This window comes from Piliocolobus tephrosceles, chromosome 21, assembly GCF_002776525.5.
Source record: "Piliocolobus tephrosceles isolate RC106 chromosome 21, ASM277652v3, whole genome shotgun sequence".
NCBI classification, from domain to species: domain Eukaryota; kingdom Metazoa; phylum Chordata; class Mammalia; order Primates; family Cercopithecidae; genus Piliocolobus; species Piliocolobus tephrosceles.
In genome coordinates this window covers 51,882,338-51,905,234 of record NC_045454.1, presented here as the reverse complement: position 1 = coordinate 51,905,234, position 22,897 = coordinate 51,882,338, and the positions used below count along the sequence as shown (strand labels likewise).

At 62.5% G+C, this 22,897-nt stretch overlaps 2 protein-coding genes and 1 non-coding gene across 4 annotated transcripts in view; 2 read left to right on the top strand and 1 right to left on the bottom strand.

Moving 5' to 3' along the window:
- The window catches only part of GRIN3B (glutamate ionotropic receptor NMDA type subunit 3B), a 15,726-nt gene extending 7,329 nt beyond the window's left edge, over positions 1–8,397 (top strand). Inside the window, exons 2-9 of the mRNA XM_026457298.1 lie at positions 1,170–1,762; positions 2,548–3,580; positions 6,243–6,388; positions 6,532–6,647; positions 6,815–6,966; positions 7,273–7,437; positions 7,512–7,582; positions 7,839–8,397. Coding sequence (XP_026313083.1) covers positions 1,170–1,762; positions 2,548–3,580; positions 6,243–6,388; positions 6,532–6,647; positions 6,815–6,966; positions 7,273–7,437; positions 7,512–7,582; positions 7,839–8,271 — 2,709 coding nt within the window. The 3' untranslated portion in view covers positions 8,272–8,397. The remainder of the gene's footprint in view (positions 1–1,169; positions 1,763–2,547; positions 3,581–6,242; positions 6,389–6,531; positions 6,648–6,814; positions 6,967–7,272; positions 7,438–7,511; positions 7,583–7,838) is intronic.
- Positions 8,320–20,039, bottom strand: TMEM259 (transmembrane protein 259). Of its 2 annotated transcripts, none has more exons than XM_023192701.2 (11): positions 19,550–20,039; positions 12,697–12,978; positions 11,794–11,893; positions 11,074–11,184; positions 10,700–10,822; positions 10,525–10,625; positions 10,384–10,441; positions 10,223–10,306; positions 10,010–10,142; positions 9,725–9,824; positions 8,320–9,568 (listed from the first exon to the last, which is right to left on the bottom strand). In XM_023192701.2, the coding sequence occupies exons 1-11, from the start codon at positions 19,769–19,771 to the stop codon at positions 9,023–9,025; spliced, it is 1,860 nt and encodes a 619-aa protein (XP_023048469.1). In that variant the 5' UTR covers positions 19,772–20,039; the 3' UTR covers positions 8,320–9,022. The 2 variants fall into 2 exon arrangements, with proteins under 2 accessions (XP_023048469.1, XP_023048470.1); XM_023192702.2 differs by having other exon boundaries at positions 10,223–10,255.
- A 258-nt stretch (positions 20,040–20,297) lies between these two features.
- Positions 20,298–20,404, top strand: LOC111526809. The gene has a single exon (XR_002726501.1). It is a non-coding gene; the product is annotated as a U6 spliceosomal RNA (small nuclear RNA).
- Positions 20,405–22,897: the final 2,493 nt, after the last annotated feature.

The following is a 22,897-nucleotide window of genomic DNA, read 5'->3' as shown; positions in this document are numbered from 1 at the left end:
AAGTTTTTTTTTTTTTACGAATGTCAGGAGCTGATTGAGAAATGAAATAAGACGCCAAAATGGTGGCCCCTGTGGGGGAGGCCGGATCTAACCGGGTATATTGGGTTAGAACCTCAGTCAGTTTAGGGTAGAGGCTAGGATAACCTGGAGGTCATGCCAAGTTAAGTCATAGGCCTGACAAAGGTGTCTAAATTCCTTTATGTATATGGTAGGATTAGCTGAGAAATCACCTAAACGCTTCTCAATTTTGGAAAGATCGGCCAATGAAAAAGGGACATGTACTCTGACTACTCCCTCTGCCCCAGCCACCTCTCGCAAAGGCGCTAACACTGTAGGAGGGTGTGGGGCAGGAATGGAGGCATCAGCAGGGCACTTAGAGCGGGTGTGGGCAAAGGCAGGAGACTCAAGACAGCCAGTTGGGGGCCCCGAAGGAGGCACGGGACCGAGTGGATTACTAGTAGATAAGGAGGAGGAAGAAGGAGTCTGGATGGGGGGAGGAGGAGGAGTCTGGGCAGGAAGGGAGGGGGTGGAGAGAAGGAGGAGTATAGGGACGAGAGCCCAAGGCCCAAAAGCCTTGTATGTAAATTTCGGACCACTTGCCTAGCCGCTGGCAGAAATTGCTGAGGTCGATCATGCCACAGTGGAAAGGAAAATTAACCGCTTCCTCCTAAGGTCTTGTTCAAGCTGTAAGGTTTTTAAATTGGCTAGGAGGCACCCTAAGGGGGTGCTCTTTGGAAATTTGGACTGGGGGGGGTTTCCCGTTTGTTTCCTCTTTACTTACACAATGGACACAATGGAAATGGAAGTGGATCTCTGCCTGGCTTCAAAGCGTCCTTTGGAACCAGCAGAGACAGACTGGAGGCTCGTGGAGCCAAAGTGGAGATTACCTTCAGGTGGACGTCTCCGTGGGTGATCCACAAAAAAAACACACACACACACAAACACCAAGTGGGCCCATGACAAGGGTAGCTGGAGCCAAGAGAGGCTGGGAGGCTGAGTTTTGTGGGGATGGTGATGGGGAGCCACGGAAGTGTTTAGAGCAGGGCTGAGGTGGAGGGGAGGTATAGCCATCCAGCTGGCCTCTACTTCCGGATCACCCACTGCTGGTGTGGGAAGGGTTTTGTGGGGGTGGAGGTCGTCAACCCTAACTGTGGCCACCCCTCTCCCAGAACCCATTCCACCTGCAGCTGCACTGGGCCAGCCCCCTGGAGACACTGCTGGATGTGCTGGTGGCGGTGCTGCAGGCGCACGCCTGGGAAGACGTCGGCCTGGCCCTGTGCCGCACCCGGGACCCAGGCGACCTGGTGGCCCTCTGGACAAGCCGGGCTGGCCGGGCCCCACAGCTGGTCCTGGACCTAAGCCGGTGGGACACAGGAGATGCAGGACTGCGGGCACGCCTGGCCCCGATGGGGGCACCAGTGGGGGGTGAAGCACCAGTACCCGCGGCGGTCCTCCTTGGCTGCGACGTTGCCCACGCCCGTCGGGTGCTGGAGGCCGTACCTCCCGGCCCCCACTGGCTGTTGGGGACGCCACTGCCACCCAAGGCCCTGCCCACCGCAGGGCTGCCACCAGGGCTGCTGGCGCTGGGCGAGGTGGCACGACCCCCGCTGGAGGCCGCCATCCATGACACCGTGCAGCTGGTGGCCCGGGCGCTGGGCAGTGCAGCCAAGGTGCAGCCAGAGCGTGCCCTCCTCCCTGCCACAGTCAACTGCGGGGACCTGCAGCCAGCCAGGCCTGAGTCTCCCGGGCGCTTCTTGGCACGGTGAGTGGGGACCCTGCTTCCCTTAGGTGGGTGTCCAGGTCACAGAGTCTGTGCTGCCCATGGATCACAAAAGGCAACATGAGGCCGGGCGTGGTGGCTCACACCTGTAATCCCAGCACTTCGGGAGGCCGAGGCGAGCGGATCACTTGAGCTCAGGAGTTTGAGACCAGCCTGGCCAACATGGTGAAACCCCATCTCTACAAAAAAAAAAAAAAATTAGCCAGGCGTGGTGGCGCACACCTGTAGTTCCAGCTACTCAGGAGGCTGAGGTGAGAGAATCACTTGAGTCTGGGAAGTCCGGGCTGCCGTGAGCTGAGATCGCACCACTGCCCTCCAGCCTGGGCGGCAGAGACCCTATCTCAAACACACACAGTCAGGATGCTTTGCTGATAGATGTCGTAGGTCCACAGAAGCGGTGCCCACCTGGGGAACTGTCTCAGGGAGAGAACGAGCTGAACTAGGAGGGAGGGAACGGGTCTCCGGCCGAGCCCTGGGGGAGTTCCTGAGAACGAACAACTCCTGGAAACAGGTGACCCCAGCTGGGCGCTTATGTGTCCGTCACTGACTTCAGGCGTGGCGTATGTGGGGTGGGGGTAGGGCCACAGCATCTGGGCATGGATGCACTGGCATCAAAGGGTTAGGCTTGGGTATACCAGGAATGTCCACGTTTGTCCTCATGATATGGACAGGGGTGCCCAGTGGGAATTGGGCATGTGCTGGGCAGGGGTGAGGGGATGGAGGGATCTGAACTTTAACACCTGATGTCCCCCCTGCCCTATCCCTAGGTTCCTGGCCAACACGTCCTTCCAGGGCCGCACAGGCCCCGTGTGGGTGACAGGCAGCTCCCAGGTACACATGTCTCGTCATTTTAAGGTGTGGAGCCTGCGCCGGGACCCACAGGGCGCCCCGGCCTGGGCCACGGTGGGCAGCTGGCGGGACGGCCAGCTGGACTTGGAACCAGGAGGTGCTGCTGCAAGGCCCCCACCCCCGCTGGGTGCCCAGGCCCGGCCCAGGCTGCGTGTGGTTACCCTGGTGGAACACCCATTTGTGTTTGCCCGTGATCCGGACGAAGACGGGCAGTGCCCCGCAGGGCAGCTGTGCCTGGACCCCAGCACCAACGACTCGGCCACCCTGGACGCACTGTTCGCCGCCCTGGCCAACGGCTCAGTGCCCCGTGCCCTACGCAAGTGCTGCTACGGCTACTGCATTGACCTGCTGGAGCAGCTGGCAGAGGACACGCCCTTCGACTTCGAGCTGTACATCGTGGGGGACGGCAAGTACGGTGCCCTGCGGAATGGCCGCTGGACCGGCCTGGTCGGGGACCTGCTGGCCGGCCGGGCCCACATGGCGGTCACCAGCTTCAGCATCAACTCCGCCCGCTCACAGGTGGTGGACTTTACCAGCCCCTTCTTCTCCACCAGCCTGGGCATCATGGTGCGGGCACGGGACACGGCCTCACCCATCAGTGCCTTTATGTGGCCCCTGCACTGGTCCATGTGGCTGGGCGTCTTTGCGGCCCTGCACCTCACTGCACTCTTCCTCACCCTGTACGAGTGGCGCAGCCCCTACGGCCTCACGCCGCGTGGCCGCAACCGCAGCACCGTCTTCTCCTACTCCTCAGCCCTCAACCTCTGCTACGCCATCCTCTTTGGACGCACCGTGTCCAGCAAGACGCCCAAGTGCCCCACGGGCCGCCTGCTCATGAATCTCTGGGCCATCTTCTGCCTGCTGGTGCTGTCCAGCTACACGGCCAACCTGGCTGCCGTCATGGTTGGGGACAAGACCTTCGAGGAGCTGTCGGGGATCCACGACCCCAAGGTGGGCGGCCTCGGGGCCTGGGGGTGGCCTCAGGGGGCTAGCGGGGGCGCCGGGTTGGGCTGCATGGGGCAGGGGTGGTCAGCTGGGCATGGAGGATGTCCACTAGGCCAACTCTGTCCCAAGAGACATTTGATCAATTAATTTATTTATTTAAAGAAAAATGGCTGGGCACGGTGGCTCACGCCTGTACTCCCAGCACTTTGTGAGACCAAGGCAGGCAGATCATCTGAGGTCAAGAGTTCGAGACCAGCCTGGCCAACATGGTGAAATCCCATCTTTACTAAAAAATGCAAAGAATTGACTGAGCATGGGGGCGTGCACCTGTAATCCCAGCTACTCAGGAGGCTGAGGCAGGAGAATCACTTGAACCCAGGAGGCAGAGGTTGTGGTGAGTCAAGATGGCGCCACTGCACTCCAGCCTGGGTGACTGAGCAAGACACCGTCTCAAAAAGCAGCCGGACACGGTGGCTCACGCCTATAATCCCAGCACTTCGGGAAGCTGAGGCGGGCAGATCACAAGGTCAGGAGATCGAGACCATCCTGGCTAACACAGTGAAACCCTGTTCTACTAAAAATACAAAAAATTAGCCAGGCGTGGTGGCGGGCGCCTGTAGTCCCAGCTACTGGGGAGGCTGAGGCAGGAGAATGGCATGAACCCGGGAGGCGGAGCTTGCAGTGAGCCGAGATCCGGCCACTGCACTGCAGCCTGGGCAACAGAGCGAGACACCGTCTCAAAACAAAAACAAAACAAAAACCACAGAGATGGGGGCTGGCTATGTTGTTCAGGCCGGTCTCAAATGTCAGGGCTCAAGCAATCCTCCCACTTGACCTCCCAAAGTGCTGGGATTATAGGTGTGAGCCACCACACTGAGCCTATTTTTCTTTTCTCTTTTTGAGACAGATCTTGCTGTGTCGCCCAGGCCAGAGTGCAGTGGCACGACCTCAGCTCACTGCAACCTCTGCCTCCCGGGCTCAAGCGATTCTCCTGCCTCAACCTCCCAAGTAGCCAGGATTACAGGTGCCCGCCACCATGCCTGGCTTTTGTATTTTTAGTAGAAACATGGTTACACCATATTGGCCAGGCTGGTCTTAAGCTCCTGACCTTGTGATCCTCCTGCTTCAGCCTCCGAAGTGTTGGGATTATAGGCGTGAGCCACCACACCTGGCCCTATTGTCTTATTTTGTTTTTTTGTTTTTTTTTTGAGACGGAGTCTCGCTCTGTCACCCAGGCTGGAGTGCAGTGGGCAGTGGCCGGATCTCAGCTCACTGCAAGCTCCGCCTCCCGGGTTCACGCCATTCTCCTGCCTCAGCCTCCAGAGTATCTGGGACTACAGGCGCCCGCCACCTCGCCCGGCTAGTTTTTTGTATTTTTAATAGAAACGGGGTTTCACTGTGTTAGCCAGGATGGTCTCGATCTCCTGACCTCGTGATCCGCCCGTCTCAGCCTCCCAAAGTGCTGGGATTACAGGCTTGAGCCACCGTGCCCGGCTGTTTTTTTTTTTTTTTGAGACGGAGTCTCACTCTTGCCCAGAGCTGGAGTGCAGTGGCACAATCTCAGCTCACGGCAAGCTCCACCTCCCAGGTTCAAGCAATTCTCCTGCCTCAGCCTCCCACAGTGCTGGGATTAGGTGTGAGCCACCACGCCCAGCTTCCCCTTGTAATTTATTGGCAAAATCGGATTTTCTGCCCCGTAGTGTCTCTGAACCTTTGGATCTGCCCAGTGATGTCCCCTGGGGGTGCCTGGCCTGCTCCCCAGCCCGTGGTATTCCCTGTGAATCGGTAGTAAAGCGTAGATGCCATGCTGTCGGGTGAGCTGACCGCTCCCGGCAGCTCTTCCAATGTAAACGCTGCACAGCCAAGCATAGACAGAGTGTTTTCATCATCCGGAAAGTTCCATCAGATGCTGCTGACCTAAAGGCACGATGGGATCCAAGTTCGGGTTTTTGGTGGTGCTGGAGTCCCGTGGGGAGGCCTTGGCGGGTGTGACCTCAGCAGCCAGACCCACCTTCTCATGAGAGGTCTGCACCAGGTTACCCTGGCAGCTGTAGGGAGAACAGACCACGGGCGGTGCGGGGAGGACCTGCGGAGGGGCCTGGGCTGGTCCAGGAGGATGATGGGGAAGGAGGCTGGGATCGACACTGGGCCCCAGTCTGGATGGGAGCCCTAGAGGGGTGAGCAGTGTGCTGAGGGTGGAGCCCCGAGGGTTTTCGGAGAAACAGGGTGTCGGAGGCAATGAGGACAGAGCTGCCTCCGCCAGGGTGTGAAGAGCCAGAGTGGGGGCAGATCAGGAGTGAGGTCACGGACGTGTTAGAGTGGGGCTGCCGTGGGACCCCGAGGGGAGCGGCAGAGGAGGTGGTAGGATAGGCGTCGAACCCAGGGCGAGGTCCGGGTGGAGACGGACCTGCTGGCGTTTAGAACAGAGGGTCTCCACTCGGGTTGATCCTGCCCCCCTCCCGGCCCCAGGGGACCCTGGACAGTGTCTGGAGACAGCTGTGGTTGTCACGCCTGGGGTGTGCTCTGGGCATGGAGTGGGTGGAGGCCAGGAATGCAGCCTCAGCGCCCTGCAGTGCCCAGGACGGCCCCACCCCGGAGAACGGCGCACCCCTCAATGGTCAGGAGTCCTGAGGGGCTGGCAGAGGTGCTGACGGGGTCCCCCGCGCAGCTGCACCACCCGGCTCAGGGCTTCCGCTTCGGCACCGTGCGGGAGAGCAGCGCGGAGGCGTACATCAACAAGAGCTTCCCGGAGATGCACGCGCACATGCGGCGCCACAGTGCGCCCACCACGCCCCACGGCGTGGCCATGCTCACGTGAGCTCGGGCGCAGGGTGGGGCGAGGGCGGGGCATGGGTGGGGCGGGGGCGGGGCGTGGGGGGAGCGGGGGGGGGGCGAGGGCGGGGCGGGGGGGGGGCGAGGGCGGCGCGGAGGGTCGACGTGGGCCCCGGCCCCCGCAGGAGCGACCCCCCCAAGCTCAACGCCTTTATTATGGACAAGTCGCTCCTGGACTACGAGGTCTCCATCGACGCCGACTGCAAACTGCTGACCGTGGGCAAGCCCTTCGCCATCGAGGGTGAGGGGCATCTGGGCGGGGCGGGGCGCCGGGGTCTCTGGGGACCTCCTAGGGGCAGTGGGGAGCCACGGAGGGTTTGAGGTGGGAAGAGGCGAAGTCTCACGTGTGCGGGCAGAGTTCCCCTGGGGCTGTCCCACCTGGCCCCACCGCCGGCCCCGCGCCCCCAGGCTATGGGATCGGACTGCCCCAGAACTCGCCGCTCACCTCCAACCTGTCGGAGTTTATCAGCCGCTACAAGTCTTCCGGCTTCATTGACCTCCTCCACGACAAGTGGTACAAGATGGCGCCTTGCGGCAAGCGGGTCTTCGCGGTTACAGAGGTGGGGTAGGGCCCGGGACAGAGGGTGGGGGTGGGCGTGGGGGGCCCTGAGGTGACCAACCCCGTGCTCATTCCCCAGACGTGCGTTTGTCCCCTTCTGCGCGCTTCTATTCGCCCTACAAAACCTCAGCTCCAGTGTCCCCTCCTCCATGAAACCTCACTCCCCCAGCCATGGAGTCCCTGCCTCCCAGCCTGGCCCCACTGCCCCAGACCCCTCTCTCTGGCCCAAACTGTTCTCCCCCAGTTCAAGGTTCCCCAGGGGCCTGCCATTACGTGACCGTGAGGGGTTCCTGCTGTGCTGCCCCAGACCCTGCAGATGAGCATCTATCACTTCTCGGGCCTCTTCGTGTTGCTGTGCCTGGGCCTGGGCAGCGCTCTGCTCAGCTCGCTGGGCGAGCACGCCTTCTTCCGCCTGGCACTGCCGCGCATCCGCAGGGGGAGCAGGCTGCAGTACTGGCTGCACACCAGCCAGGTGGGGACCGGGCGGGCGGCGGGCGGCCCCACCACCCCCGCCTCCTCGCCAACCAGGTCTGTCTGGGGTTTTAGAAAATCCACCGCGCCCTCAACATGGAGCCGCCAGAGGGGTCGAAGGAGGAGACGGCAGAGGCGGAGCCCAGGTAAGTGGTGTAAGTGGTGATCGGGGCGGACCACGTCCCAGGACGACCCAGACTCACCCCACCAGCTCGCCCCGAAGCCGGCCGCGGGGTGCAGGAGGTTCGCGCGGATCCCCCGCCCACCCCCGGACGGCTCTGTGCACACCGCAGCTCCCTGGTTGTACCTATCGGCCAGCCTCTGCCCTCAGTGGCCCCTGCAGAGGCCGAGGGCGCGAGAGGCTGCCCCGGCAGACACTGACCAGGCCGGTTCTGTCTCCAGCGGCCCCGAGGTGGAGCAGCAGCAGCAGCAGCAGCAGGACCCGCCAACGGGTCCAGAGAGCTGGAAACGGGAGCGCCGGGTCGTGGACAAGGAGCGCCGCGTGCGCTTCCTGCTGGAGCCCCCCGTGGTTGTGGCGCCCCAAGCGGACGCGGAGGCGGAGGATGCGCCGCGAGAGAGCACCGTCTGGCTGTGCTCCAACGGCCGCCCGTCCGCTGCAAGGCCCACGGGAGCCCCGCAGCCCGGGGAGCTGCAGGAGCTGGAGCGGTGCATCGAGATAGCGCGCGAGCGGCTCCGCCAGGCCCTGGTGCGGCGCGGCGAGCTCCTGGCACAGCTCGGGGACAGCGCATGCCACCGGCCTCTGCGCCTGCTTCAGGCCACAGCGGCCCCCGGGGAGGACCCACCACATTCTAGCCGACGGGGGAGCCGAGAATAAGGTGGGAGCCAGGCCCTTTGGGCTCAAGACACATACACAGCGCAGTGGGCCGCTGTCGACAGTTTATTCTATATACAAACACAATTTTGTACACTGCAATTAAATAGAATGGAATGAGCGCTCCTCCGCATTCCTCTCCGAGTGACTGGTTTGGCCACCTGCCCACTCCACCCCGAGTGGGGCTGGCTCACAGCCCTGGCTGCTGCCACTGATGTTGGCGCCTGCACCCCACGTCCCTATGCCAGAGGTACAAGCTCTGCTCTCCTGGGGACCCCAGGCCTGGTGCACACGCGGGGAGGCCCGGGCCATGGAGAAGGCACTGCAAGGAGCACCAGGCAGAGCCGGGCTGAGGCCGGCGGGGACAGCGCTAGGGTCCAAGGCCCAGCTCCATCCCGGCTTCTCCTCCACACCTCCGCCTTGCTCAGAGACCTGCACCATGGGACCCCACTCCATCCTCAAGATGGTTCACTACAGACCTTTCACCAAGCCCCCTCCAGAACCTTCCATGGAACCCCACCCCCTCTCTTTGCTGGCCAGCTCAAACAGCTCACTAGCGGGTACAAGCCTTGGGCACAACCTCACACCATGGGGAGGGAAGCCCGCCTTCCGGGCAAACCCCATGACACCCTGAAAGACCCGGACACAGGCTGGGCAGTCCCAGAGGAAGGAGGTGGCCCGACTCCCCAGCCCCCACGGGCTCCAGAAGGTCAGGCCCAGCCAGCAGGGGTCAGAGGCGGCTCAGCTGTGCGGCTCAGGACCCAGCCTCCAAGGGCGCCTCTGTTGGGGCCATGGAGGCCGGGCTAGGCCCGCCCACTGCAGCTGCCAGGGGAGTTGTGTCGGAAGCTGCGGAGTCACTCGTGGGGACACTGTCCTGAGGGGCGTGGGGGAGGCCCCCGGCAGGGCCCAGCGGGCTGGCTGGACGCCGCTCCAGGAGGGAGGCGCTCAGGCCGGACAAGAAGGAGGCGTCTGTGATGATGGCAGCGGTCTCTGCCATCCAGCCCAGGTCACCACCGGCAGCTGCTGCCACTGAGGCTGCTGCAGCCACCAGGGAGCTGGGCGCCGTGGCCACAGGCCCGGGACTCCCACCGGCCGCGGGCGAGACGGGGCCCAGGGCGGGGGGCTGGCTGGCAGAGTCCGGGGCGGTAGCCGGGGCGCCCGAGTTGTTGTTCATGTCGTCGGGCGGCGCCGTGGGGGTCCCGGGGCCCAGTGGCGGTGCCTGCAGCAGCATCTCCTGGATGCGGACCTGCTGCAGGATGGCGGGCAGCTCGTAGTGGTGGAAGAAGTAGATCATGGAATGCTGCGGGAGGGCGGGAGTCAGGACGGGCCGCCGCTGCTCCGCCCAGCCACTGCTCCCAGAGGGCAGCCCACCCCGCGGGGCTTCTTCCCGGGCTGCGGCCTCTCCCGCTCGGAAAGGCACGGCTGGCCCGCCCCCTGCTTGCCGCCTGGGCCTCACCTGGATGAAGAGCCAGGAGGTGACCAGGGCCAGGCTGCTGTACTGCCCATTGAAGCGGTAGTGGTAGGCATAGAAGGCGAAGTGGTAGAGATAGAAGAACCTGCGGGGCGGGGTGTGAGGGCGTCGGGGCTGCCCTGCCCCACCGCAGGCCCCACCCCGCCAGGCCACGCCCCTGGAGTTCCCGCTTGGCACAGGCCCCGGCCCCTCCTCCAACACCCTCCCTCCATCAGCCCCCGACCCCTGCCCACCAGCACCCTCTCCATCCTGCCCCCGCGCCGCGCTCACCGCAGCCAGTGCCGCTTGCTGGTGCTGGTGTGGCAGCAGATGGCGTCGTACTGGTCCGCGAGCCACACGATGAGGATGATGTAGAAGGCGGTGGTGGTGTCGTTGAAGAACTCGGACATGATGGCCTCCATCCCTGCGGGGAGAGGCGGCGCCGGTTGGAGCGGGCGGGGCGGGGTGCGGCGCAGGGCGGGGGAGGCCGGGTGGGGTCCTCACCGACGAGGGCCAGGATGACGGTCAGCAGGGGCGCTGCGGGGAAGGCGATGGCCATGTTCATCTCCAGCATCTGCAGCAGGTCCACTGCGGGCACAGGGCGGCGGGCGCCCGGTGAGGGCCTGGAGGACGCCCACCCCGCCCCGCGCCGGCGGGCCACTCACCGATGAAGACGAAGATCTGGTGGTGCGAGTACCGCAGCAGCATGGACACGCTCAGCGTCTGCAGGGGGCGCACGGGAGGGGCCGTGAGGGGCTGCTTGGCTCCCGCCCCGCCAGCGCCCACGCCCGCCCAGAGGCACTCACAAAGATGACCATGATGACGAAGGCGGCCAGGTACGACGTCCGCGCCATCCACATGCTCACGAAGCGGTAGTGCTCGCCCGACACCACGTTCCGCAGGAAGCCTGCGGCGGAGAGGGCCGTGAGCGCCCGCCGCAACCTGCACCCTCCCAACCTCCGGCCCCAGGGCGTGCCTCACCCTTGTTCTCCTCGTTCTCCGCCAGGCCCTTCACGCTGGACATGAGGATGTCGTCGTAGCCCAGGAACTCATCCAGCAGCAGGCGGCTGAAGCGGTCCCCGAAGCACTGGTCCCGCGTGGGGTCTGCGGGCGGGTGGATCAGGGAGCCGGGAGCCCTGCCCCAGCTGGTTCCATCGCTGAGGCCCCACTTGCCTCCCACCCTGCCCCTTCTTAGGAAACGCACTCAGGAACCCCAGCCCTGGGAAGCGTGCCTGGGGTGGGGCAGACCCCAGTGCGTCCTGCACAGCCCCCAGCCCCGCACCTGCAGGAGGAGACCCCAGGGAGGAGGGGAGGCCCCGCCATGGAGCTCCCCCAGCCCAGCAGCTCAGACTCACCCAGGGTGACCACCATGACAGGGATACTCAGACGCTGGCGGGTGGCCGGCGACAGGCGCAGGAAGCCATACTCCAGCGAGTACTCCACGATGTACTCGTCCTGTGGCCACACTGCGGGGCAGAACCAGGGGCAGGTCAATGCCTCCAGGGAGGCCGGTGTTGAGGGGCAGAGGGTGAGACCTGCTGAGCCCTGGGCCCCTGGTGGGTGCTGGGAGGACCCGACATGGACACTCGGGATGGTGCCCACCCACGCGGGTGTCCCGCCCTGTGTGCTGCCGAGGCTGGCCAGGCTCCTCCGCCCGTGGCCCCTCTCCCTGGCTGGGGCTGGCTGGGTGCAGGGCTGCCCCTCTGCCCTGGCGGTCCGTCAGCACACCCCCAGCACTTCACAGGCCGCGGCCCTCTGGATGGGCAGGGGCAGGGGCCTCCCTGAGCGCAGCCAGCCAGAACTCCGAGCTCACAGCCAAAGGGGCCCATCCCCTCCAAGTTGCCATTCACAAGAGGGTCCCAGAGAGGATGAGCTGAGCCAGTTACCCCAGGCCCTGGGGTGTCCCCACGGCCTCGTGTGCTGACAGATGGGGAAGTCGAGGCACGGAGCTGCCCTCAATGGTCCAGGGTATGCGGCTGGCAGGCTGGGGATGTTCGGAGGGACCCCACCTGCACCCCAGCACCCAATGGCTGGGGCAGCACTGTGAGGCGGTACACCTTTGGTGGGTGGCCTACCTTTGGTGGGCGTCTCGGGGAAGGGGAACTCCTGGCTGTCATTCAGGGCCTCTGTGCTACTCGGCGGCTTGAACACCTTGGGCTCGATGTCCAGCTCAAACTGTGGGTGACCAGGGACCGGGGTGTCAGCAGCGCCAGCCCAGGCTGTGAGGACCCGGCCTGAGGATGCAGTCCTGCTGACGGGAAGGGACTGGGTGCCTCAGCCTCTGCCCCATCACTGACCAGGCCAGGGTAGACTACAGGTGCCTCCTGCCTCACCTGGGATCCTGCCTCAGCACCAACCCTGCCCTGCTGTGAGGCCATCTGAAGCTGGGGAAGCTGGGGCCAGCCACAGACAGTGGACCCCATGGAGGGGTCCATTATGCTCTGGCCAAACGCTCAAACTCTTGGGGTCGGCTTTGTGGGAACAGGTAGGACGCCAAACCCTGACTGCTAAAGCAAAAAGATCTCCCACCAGGCCGAGGGGCCCAACACAGCCACCTGGTCCCACCAGTGCCCGAGGCCACCACAAGCTGACCAGGCACCCAGCACCTCTGCAGGCAGCAGGGCCACCTGAGGACGGCGAGGATGGGCCCAGAGCTCTCACCTCCCAGCCCCAAGGCCTCCTCAGCTATTCCTCCCACTGCACCCCCAGGCCCAGCCAATCCCCTCCCGGAACAGCTGGACTCTCGAAGGCCGGAGTCTGCCCAGCCCAGGCCTCCAGCAGGTAGACAGGTGGAGGGTTTGGCTTCAGAGCCCCCAGGCCACCAAAAGGCCATGGCAGGCAGAGGCAGGCCTGTCTGCATGCCAGGTCCCTGAAAGTCAAGAACCCCAACGTCCTGTCCGTGTCAGGAACTGCCCCTTCAGCCACGAGCATTTATGGGGCACCGGCCTCCGCCGCGGCTGAGCCCAGGCCTGGCTTACCTTGATGGAGCTGTTCCCAAACATCTCCATGGTCAGCTCCTCCTCCTCCTCGTCTTCCGCGTCCAGGCTGCTGCCTGGCTCCATGGCCAGGCCCGGGAAGCTCCCGGGGCCTCCGCCGTCACAGAACTGCAGGAAGACGGGCGCGCGGCTCGAGTTGTGCCGCACCTCCACACGCAGGATGCCCTCGCGAGGCCACTTGTCACGCACATGCTCCAGACAGTTGATGGGAGAGCGGGAGAAGACGATATGGATGTAGGCCAGGACGAAGAGCACAAACAGGGCCTGGGGGACGGCCGGCAGTCAGTGGGATGCCCCAGGCCCGCTGCAGCCGACACCTGAGGTCCTACATGGTGGGGCACGCTGGGCCGCCCAGGACAGGGGAAAGGAAGGAAACCCCAGAAGCCGAGTTGGGCTCTGAGGACCCTGGGTCCCTCCCACACTGACTGCACCTGGCCAACCCCTCACGCAGCCCAAGTGACTGAGGATCCCGGGGACACCCCACTCTAACCCTGGAAGGGCTCCACCACCTGCAGCCTGGCTCTGACAGGCCCCCAGGGCTTAGGCATGGCCTGTGACTGCCCTGCACCTCCTCAGGGGTGAGCCGGATGAAGGCAGCAGGCTGGGGCCCTCTCAGATGCGCACAGGACCCCCCAAACCAGGGAAGAGACAAGGCTGGACTCAGACCCACCAAGTGCAGCACACCAGGGCTCTCTGCCAGCCAACAGCTCCCGCCCTGCAAGGAGCAGCCTTGGTGCTGCCTCCACCCCGGGGCCACCAGCTGGGCCCACTGCCTGTGAAAGACCGGCACAGCCCTCCACAGCCCATCCTGCTGCTTCCTGCCTCACCTTCCACTGTGTCCCCAGCACTCCCCTCATCTCACCACCTAAAAATAGCTTCTCTCACCCGACGGGGCGCCCTGTGCACCCCTCCCAGGCCTGGCAGGGCCAGCCACAGCTGCTGGGGAGACAGTGGACCTGCGTGGCTGGGCAGGGCGCCCCGTGGCAGGGCCAGCCTGTGAACTGGGGTGGCACAGTTCTCACCTGGGGGTTCCTGCCCAGGGGATGCTTGGGACATCTGTGGTTGTCACAACTGGGGGAGCTCCCGGCATGGAGCGGGTGAGGCAAGGGATGCTGCTCAGCATCCAGCAGTGCCAAGGACGGCCCCACCCCGATGTCCACAGGGCCTGGGGAGCCCACGCCCCAGCATGCTGCAGGCACAACTCAGAGGGGGACCCCTCTAGGGGCAGTTCAGGGCAGCCCCTCTTCCAGGGAGCCCACCTCATCAGCTGGCAGCTTGGCTGCCCACTGTACCTCCCAACCTGAGGTCTAGGCACCACCCTCGAACCTGGTGAGGGTCACGTCCACCTGCTGCCCCGATCTGGGAAACTGAGGACCCAGCTGGGCCAAGGGGGCGCCCACGGCCACATGGAACCCCAGTCTCTCAGGGAAAAACTCACCAGACTCAAAACCACAAGCCAGGAGGCCTGCAGCACAGGACCCCTCCCTGACCTGCTGGCAGGTGCACTGAGGCTCGGGGTGCAGTGAGCCACCTGTGGCCGCACAGCCATGGGCAAGACCCCCAGGAGCCTCAACTCTTCTATGCCCACAGGGAGCCGGGCCTCCTCTCCAGAGCCCTCTGCAGACTGAGCAAAGGGCTGCGTCAGCAAAGCAGCCACTTCTGGCCCGGCCGCAGTGCTGTGACCTGAGGGAGGCCCTGAGTGTGAGCAGAGATGAAGCCCTGGGTCCAGCCGCACCTGCAGCTGGGCTCACCCCATCACACTCGCCAGGTCCGGGAGCTGGAGAACCCCTGGGCTGATCTGAACTGCATTTCCAGTCCTTACAGCCAAAGGAGCGCAGGGGATGGAGGTTCGCACAGCGCTGAGATTGAAGCAGAAACAGGCAACAGCAGAACCCTGACCACCAGGCATTCAGGTCCCCGCCACAGAGGCCGAAGCTACAGACGGGTGGTGGCGGGAGGAGGGGCCAGGGCCCCCTGCTGGGGAGGGCTCCCCTGTGTCCAGGCGGAGGCAGGGAGGGCAGTATGAACGGTGGGCAGCCCCGGAGCCTGAGATGCCTTCAAAGCCTAGCACTTCCCCCATATGGCATCTGGGGACAGGAGCCACGGAGGCTGGGCCCAGGGGTGGGTCACGGTCAGACGCTGACCCAGCAGTCCCTCGGCTCAGCACCCTCAGGAGACAGGGGCTGGCCAGGCCCACAGTGGATGCGCTGGTGGCCATGCTCAGCCTTCCAGGCCCAGACGTCCAGCAGGAGCTGTGCCCAGGGCAGCTATGGACCCTGTGCCAAGATGTTCCAAAAAGTGCTGACACACAGTGGGCCGAGGTCGGGGCTGCCCAACGCTTCCCAAGGGATGCACGGTGTTACCATCCCTGGTTTACAGAAGAGGAACTGACGCAGAGGTCCTGACAGACCTGGACCTGCTGAGGTCACATGGCCAGGAGGTAGGGGCCGGGGCAGTGCCGGGCTGCACGCTTAGGGCCCCACAGAGAAAAGCAGCGCCTGGGATCGCCCTGAGGAAGGGTGTGAGTGACGTGTGCTATGAAGACAGCAGACACGATGAGAGGATGCCAGTGTCTTCACACAATGTGCACACACTCCAGTGGAAGACTCCAAGTCCCCCTGACGCTATGACTCAGATGTCACTGTCTCTGCCCCATCAGGTGCTCCGTGCTGACCGGGCTCAGGAACCCCCAGCCTGGGCCCACCAGGGTCCTTCTTCCCTGACAGCCTGACCAGGAATCTGCCTCACTGGACAAGGCCTGCTCCCACCAAAGCCTCAGCTTCCCCACAATCTCCCACCACAAAACAAGGAGCAGGCACTGCCCAGCCGGACGCAGGCCCATCCTGAGTCCGGGGTCCTCCTCCCCAAGACCTGTCATCAGCCACCTTGCAGCAGACACCTCACCTGGCCCGCCTGGCACCACACGCCCAGGCAGCCTCGTCCACGCACACAGCAGCCCTCCCCAGGGATCTCAACTGCAAATGCTCCCATGGGCCCCTGGCCACCCTCCACCCGCAGCCTGGCTCAGCCACTGGCATGTCCTGGGTGGTACAGACCCCTACACTCCATGACCCTGTCCCTGACCCTAGCTGCCCAGCAGGTGCCCATCTGCTCCAGCCCCAGGGCCTTCCCGCACGCCCTTCAGCTGCCTAGACACCCCGCCCCGTCCCACTGGCTGTGGCAGGAGGCCCTGCCCACCCCCACAGGAGTCACCCCACCCCTATGGCCCTTTCTTCCTCCAGGTCAGCCCATACAACGCTGCACCCACAGGAGCACCTCCCCCAGCCTGGGGCTGTGCTCACCACACCAGGAAGCTTCCCGGATGTTCTGGCCACGGCTCCCAGGGCACCCCAACACTCAGCCACCAGGGTGGGCCTTTCCCTTCCTGTCTCCCCATAGACCCTCTGGAAGGCCAGGAGCAGCCTGCTCCCTCTCTGGGTGTTTGAGCGACCCACAGACTGACAGGCAAGCCTGCAGAGCCACACTCTCCTCCCCAGGTGGGGCACAGAGCCCTCAGCCCCGGCCAGGAAACACTACCTGGGGCTCCCCTTTGTCCACCTGGGGTGCTTCCCGCCTCCAGGCCACGGGGGCCTCTCCTTCCACTGCAGCCTCACACAGTGGCCTCAATGTGATAGGTCCCCCATTCAGAGCACGGCCCCTGGGGTCTCATATACCCTGTCTTTCACCCTCACAACGGCCCTACCAGAGGAGCCCGTTACTCCCTGTCTTTTTTTTTTTTTTTTTTTTTTGAGACAGAGTCTCGCTCTGTCGCCCGGGCTGGAGTGCAGTGGCCAGATCTCAGCTCACTGCAAGCTCCGCCTCCCGAGGTTACGCCATTCTCCTGCCTCAGCCTCCCGAGTAGCTGGGACTACAGGCGCCCGCCACTTCGCCCGGCTAGTTTTTTGTATTTTTTAGTAGAGACGGGGTTTCACCATGTTAGCCAGGATGGTCTCAATCTCCTGACCTCGTGATTCGCCCGTCTCGGCCTCCCAAAGTGCTGGGATTACAGGCTTGAGCCACCGCGCCCGGCCTTACTCCCTTTCATCATCACAACGACCCCACCAGAGGAGCCCCGTTACTCCCTTTCACCCTCACAGTAGCCCCAGCGGAGGAGCCCCTTACTCCCCGTGGCTAGGGGTGGGCCCTTGGCCATGTCCAGTGTGCTGAGTCAAGACCCCCTTCACCCTGTGGGCATCCACTCAGTGGTCACCTGGGTTCAGAGCCCAACTGCACAAGTGCGGGCACCCAGTGGTAGTGCCCTAGGATGGACGGTCTCTGCCACGCTGGCTTCGGGGCCAGGAAGGCCAGCAGAGGTGGATGCTGAGGCTGGAGGGAGGTCTCCCCAGGGCCTCTGGAACACAGGCCCCTCTCGCCTCCTCTCTCCCCAGCACCTAGCACTGCCTGGCATTTCCTAAAACCACCCAGGCAAGGGTGAGGGGCTGAGGGCCTCGTGCTGGCTCAGGGCTGGGAGCTCCTGGCATTTCCTGAAGCCACCCAGGCATGGGGGAGGGCCGGGGGGCTCCAGGCCAGCTCAGGGCTGGGAGCTCAGCTGCACAGGGGTCACAGGATGAAGAAACCTTGAAGGGATCGTACCAGGGAGGACCTGGCTCTCTGCAGGGAGAGCCCCGGAAGCCGGGTGGGCAGGAAGCAGAGGAGCCTTCCGGAATTCAAGGTAGCCTCTGAAAGCCAGTCCCAGCCTGCACTTTGCAGATAAGTAAAAGTGAAGGTGGCAGGGTCAGATTCTGAGCCACCAGATTACCTGGTGGAGAATTCACAACGAACCGATTTCCCCACCCAGGCCGGGCGCCAGGGCTCACACCTGTAATCCCAGCATTTCGGGAGGCCAAGGTGGGCGGGTCACCTGAAATCAGGAGTTTTGAGACCAGCCTGGCCAACATGGCAAAACCCACGTCTACCAAAAATAAAAAAAGAGTAGCTGGTTGTGGTGGGGGGCGCCTGTAATCCCAGCTACTCGGGACGCTGAGGCAGAAGAATTGCTGGAACCCAGGAGGTGGAAGTTGCAGTGAGCTGAGATCGAGCCACTGCACTCCAGCCTGGGCGACAGAGCAAGACTCCATCTCAAAAAAAAAGAAAAAAGAAAATTCACCACCCAGAGATCTCGTAGCCCAGAGCCCCCTGCTGAGGGAGGAGGGATGGGGGGCGCTGAGACCCTCCCCAGAGTCTCCACCCCACACAGGAGAGGGGGGCCTCCGACTCTGGCCCAGCCCCAGCTGACGGCCTTTGAGTGGTGCCTGACTAGAGATAGAGTTGGGTAGGCTTGATCCCTTTCCAAACTGGGACGTGGTGGGACGGAAGCCCAGGCAACAGGGATGCGCTTCCCAGGGAGGCTGAGCTCTGTCGGGGGAACCTGGCCTGGTACCCAGCACACATCTGCCACAAGCCTAAGGACAGAGTGGCTCCATCCTGGACCCAGGCTACTCCATGGAAGGAAAACCCACGTGCAGTGACCAGACTCCGTCCACAGTTTCAGGTCCCGTCTGTGGACCCCAGAGCCGGGAAAGGCCGCCTGCCTGAGTAACCCCTCACACTCCTGCTCAGGTGCCCAGAGGCAACCACGCCACTCTGGGGACGGCAGGAAGAAGGTGGGAAGGATGACGGGCTGAGCTCTGGCCTGGGGAGGCCACGGATCTGGAGGCTAGGGGGCCTCCCTCGAGACCCAGGTCTGCAGGACCGCTAAGCTCCAGCTCCACCTGCCCAGCCCAAAAGAGCAGCTGGCTCCTGACCAACAGGTCTGGCCTGCCAGCGTCAGCCCCCTCTCTGAAGACTAGCTCCAAAAACCTCACGGCGCAACTTCAGCACCCCGGAAGCCCCAGCACTGCGGTGCTCTGACGCAAAACAAAAACGGCCGTGGCTCCGTTTCCCCAGGTGTTCCAGGACCCCGGCCAACTTGTTTTCTGAGGGGCTGCAGCTGCTGCAGAGCCCCTCCTGTCACCCAAGAAAGCCTCCTTCTCAGAGGGGCTCAGGCCGACGCCAGTCCTGCCCGGCTGAGGCCTCTGTGCCATCTGAGGAGGGCAGGAGGGGGACAGAGGCCAAGACGCAGAGGTCGGTGCCTCATACAGGAGGCACGGGAGACAGACCCACAACCTGAGCTCCTGGATCAGGAAGGGGGTGGGGACCAAGCGGAGGAGGCCGGGGATGGGCTGGAACGCTGCTGCCGGCGACTCTGCCGCTAACCCTAGGGAGGTGACCTCAGCTAAGTCACATTCCCCTGAGGCTCAGGAGAGGGGAACGGGGTGGGGCAGGTGGAAGGCTACAAGGAAGGAGAGAGCCCCATCCGGAGAAAGAGTGGGGAGTGGGCTTCCAGGGCTGGGGTTGGTCCGAGGGAGCCCTGGGTCAGGCTGGGTTCCTGGCCAGCACATGGGGAGGGGAAAGAGGCCTCGGGACCGAGGGTCACAGGCGGCAGAGTCAGGGGTCAAAGGGCGGGAGGTGCTACGTCGCAGGCCAGGACCGGGCTCCAAGCCTGGGTAGATGGGGACCGGGGGAAGGCGGTCGCCGGGGACAGGATGGGCCCTGGAGGGGGCTGAGAGTGAGGTTTCCAGAGTAGAGAACAGCGGCTTCTAGTGCAGTGGCAACCGGCCTTCCCGGGTGTACGTCCCCGGGCGGGATGGCGTCACGAGACGGTGACCCTGGCCAATCCCAGGGTCAGAGGTAGCCAGGGAGGGCCCTAATCGGTAGGGTCGGATCTGGGCCTCAGGGTGCAGGGTGCGCTGGGATCGGTGTCCCCAGCGAGGCCAGGGATCGCGGTCGCAGGTCGCAGACATGGGGGTCGGGCCAGGCGCTGGGGTCAAGGGTCGGGGGTCGGGGCCGCGGTCACCTTGAGCAACACGAAGAACTCGAAGAGACGGCGGAAGGCGGGCGGGAAGAGCCGCGAATAGGTGACAGCCATCTTGAAGAACAGCGCGTGGAAGAGCCGGTCGCGCACGTTGATGAGGGGGTTGGGGTTGAGGTTGGGGGTGCGAGGCCCGCGCGCAGGGGCCGGGCCGCCGCCGCCGTTGGGCCCGGGCCCCGGAGCTCCGGGCGCCGCGTGCTCCGACATGCCGCCCAGTGTCGCGCCCTAACGGCCCGCAGGTGTCCGAGGGCGCCTCCCGGCCGCCATCGGCCGCCCTTACCGCCGCCGCGCTCCTCACGGCCGCCCGGCCACTGCCGCCATCTTCCGCCTCCTCGTCCTGCTGCGGCCCTGCTGACGCTAGCGAGTCGCCACGCCGGGCAAGAGCGGCCCCCCTGCGCCTGCAGGGCACGCTGGGATACCAGCGGCCGCCCGGGGAAGCCTCACCCCCGCCCTCGGCTGCGCCAGGGGGCGAGGCTACATCCGGCACACCTCTTTTGCATATTGACACCCACAATCCACCGCGTCTATGAGGCTAGTATAAAACGGTAAAGTTATGATAAGGTATGGGATTTTGCGTGATGGAAGACACTCAAAGTAAGTGCAAGCACAGAATTTATTTGGCAATATACAACTGTAGGAAGTTATGCTAAATATAAAACTGACCATAAGGTCTCCTAACCGTAAGGTAATTAGCTTGAAGGCCTTTAAATAGCTGTAGCTGGACCATTTAGCCGTGCTCGCTTCGGCAGCACATATACTAAAATTGGAACGATACAGAGAAGATTAGCATGGCCCCTGCGCAAGGATGACACGCAAATTCGTGAAGCGTTCCATATTTTTACTATACAGTCCGCAGCTCGTTTTGCTTCCCTTCCCCGGATCCGGCCATGTCCGTCTCCCCTGGCACCAGAGGTTGGGGATAGAACAATCTGGCCGTCCCACTCATGCGTAGCGCCGTGCCACCTGCCCCTGTAGCCCTCGGGCAACAATAAGTGAATGCTCTTCAGGGGCACGTATTGAGTGCCTGCTGCCTACATAAGAGGATGCTACGGTTTCTGTTTTTGTTTTTTTTTTGTTCGAGACGGATTCTCGCTCTGTCACCCAGGCTGGAGTGCAGAAGCGCGATCTCCGCTCTCTGCAACCTCCGCCTCCCGGGTTCAAGCGATTCTCCTGCCTCAGCCTCCCAAGTAGCTGGGATTACAGGCATGCGCCACCGCGCCCGGCTAATTTTGTATTTTTGGTAGAGACTGGGTTGCTCCATGTTGGTGAAACTGGTCTCGAACTCCCAACCTTAGGTGATCTGCCCGCCTCAGCCTCCCAAAGTGCTGGGATTACAGGAATGAGCCACAACGCCAGGTCCAGACAGGGTTTTTTGTAGATCCATGTTGCCTACGGTCTGAACTCTTGAGCTCAAGCAATCTACCAGCCTCAGCCTCCCAAAGTACTGGGATTACAGGTGTGACCCACCAAGCCCGCCCAAAAAAAAGTTTTTGTTTTTTTTTTTGTTTGTTTTTTTTTGACATAGAGTCTCACTGCTGCCCAGGCTGGAGTGCAGTGGCGTGATCTCGGCTCACTGCAACCTCCGCCTCTTGGGTTCAAGCAATTCTCGGCCTCAGCCTCCTGAATAGCTGGGATTGCGGGCGTCCGCCACCACGCCAGGCTAATTGTTTTGCATTTTTAGTAGAGACAGGGTTTCACCATCTTGGCGAGGTTGGTCTTGAACTCCTGACCTCGTGATCCACCTGCCTTGGCCTCCCAAAGTGCTGGGGTTACAGGCATGAGCCACCCCACCTGGCAGAGAAGGGGTTTCACTGTGTTAGCCAGGATGGTCTCGACCTGCTGACCTCGTGATCCACCCGTCTCGGCCTCCCAAAGTGCTGGGATTACAGGCTTGAGCCATGGCGCCTGACATGTTAATTTTTATTTTTTAGAGACAAGGTCTCACTCAGTCACCCAAGCTGGAGTGTAGGGATCTGATCATGGCTCACTGCAGCCTCCACCTCCTGGGCTCAAGCAATCCTCCCACCTCAGCCTCCCAAGTAGCTGGAATTACAGGCATGCATCATCATCCTCAGCTAATTTTTTAAAACATTTTTTTGAGGTCAGGAGATCAAGAACATCCTGGATAACGGTGAAACTCCGTCTCTACTAAAAAATTGCAAAAAATTAGCTGGGCGTGGTGGCGGGCGCCTGTACTCGGGAGGCTGAGGCAGGAGAATGGCGTGAACCTGGGAGGCGGAGCTTGTAGTTGAGCCGAGATTGTGCCACTGCACTCCAGCCTGGGCGACAGAGAGAGACTCCCTCTCATAACATAACATAACATAACATAACATAACATAACATAACATAACATAATAAAACAAAATAAAATAAAATAAAATAAAATAAAATGTATTTGCTTCCCTGATGGCACCAGCCACATTTCCAGTGCTCAGTGGCCCCGGGGCCAGTGGCTACAGTAGTAGACAGTGCCGCATTAAAAATTTCCTTCATCTCAGAATAACAGAAATGGTCAGCACTAGTCTAAAATGAGATTTGTCAGCCAGGTGTAGTGGCTCACGCCTGTATTCGCAGCACTTTGGGAGGCTGAGGCGGGTGGATCACCTGAGGTCAGGGGTTCAAGACCAGCCTGGCCAACATGGCCAAACCCCATCTCTACTAAAAATAAAATAAAATAAAATGTGTCAAATTCCTACTTATGCTTCAAAACCGCATCTCCCTTGCCTCCTCTTACATGCAGCTTTCCTTGATTCCTCCAACAAAGCCCCAACTCTGCCTCCATGTTCCTCCAGCCCCAAGCCTCTCATTTTGTCCTGTACTTGCTCATTTAGGGAAACAGGGTGTGGGGGTCGGCCTGTGCCAGCTCTGTCTTCCTGGGCATGGGCTGGGCCAGACCTAAGGTCTCCTGAGAGCCAGCACTGCCTGACAGGAGACTGTGCCGGAAACTTTTTAATAATTTATTATTATTAGTTTTTTTTTTTTTTTTTTTTGAGATGGAGTCTCGCTCTGTCGCCCAGGCTGGAGTGCAGTGGCTGGATCTCAGCTCACTGCAAGCTCCGCCTCCCGGGTTCACGCCATTCTCCTGCCTCAGCCTCCCGAGTAGCTGGGACTACAGGCGCCTGCCACCTCGCCCGGCTAGTTTTTTGTATTTTTTAGTAGAGACGGGGTTTCACCGGGTTAGCCAGGATGGTCTTGATCTCCTGACCTTGTGATTCGCCCGTCTCGGCCTCCCAAAGTGCTGGGATTACAGGCTTGAGCCACCGCGCCCAGCCTATTATTAGTTTTTGAGATGGAGTGTCATTGTGTGGCCCAGGCTGGAGTGCAGTGGTGCGA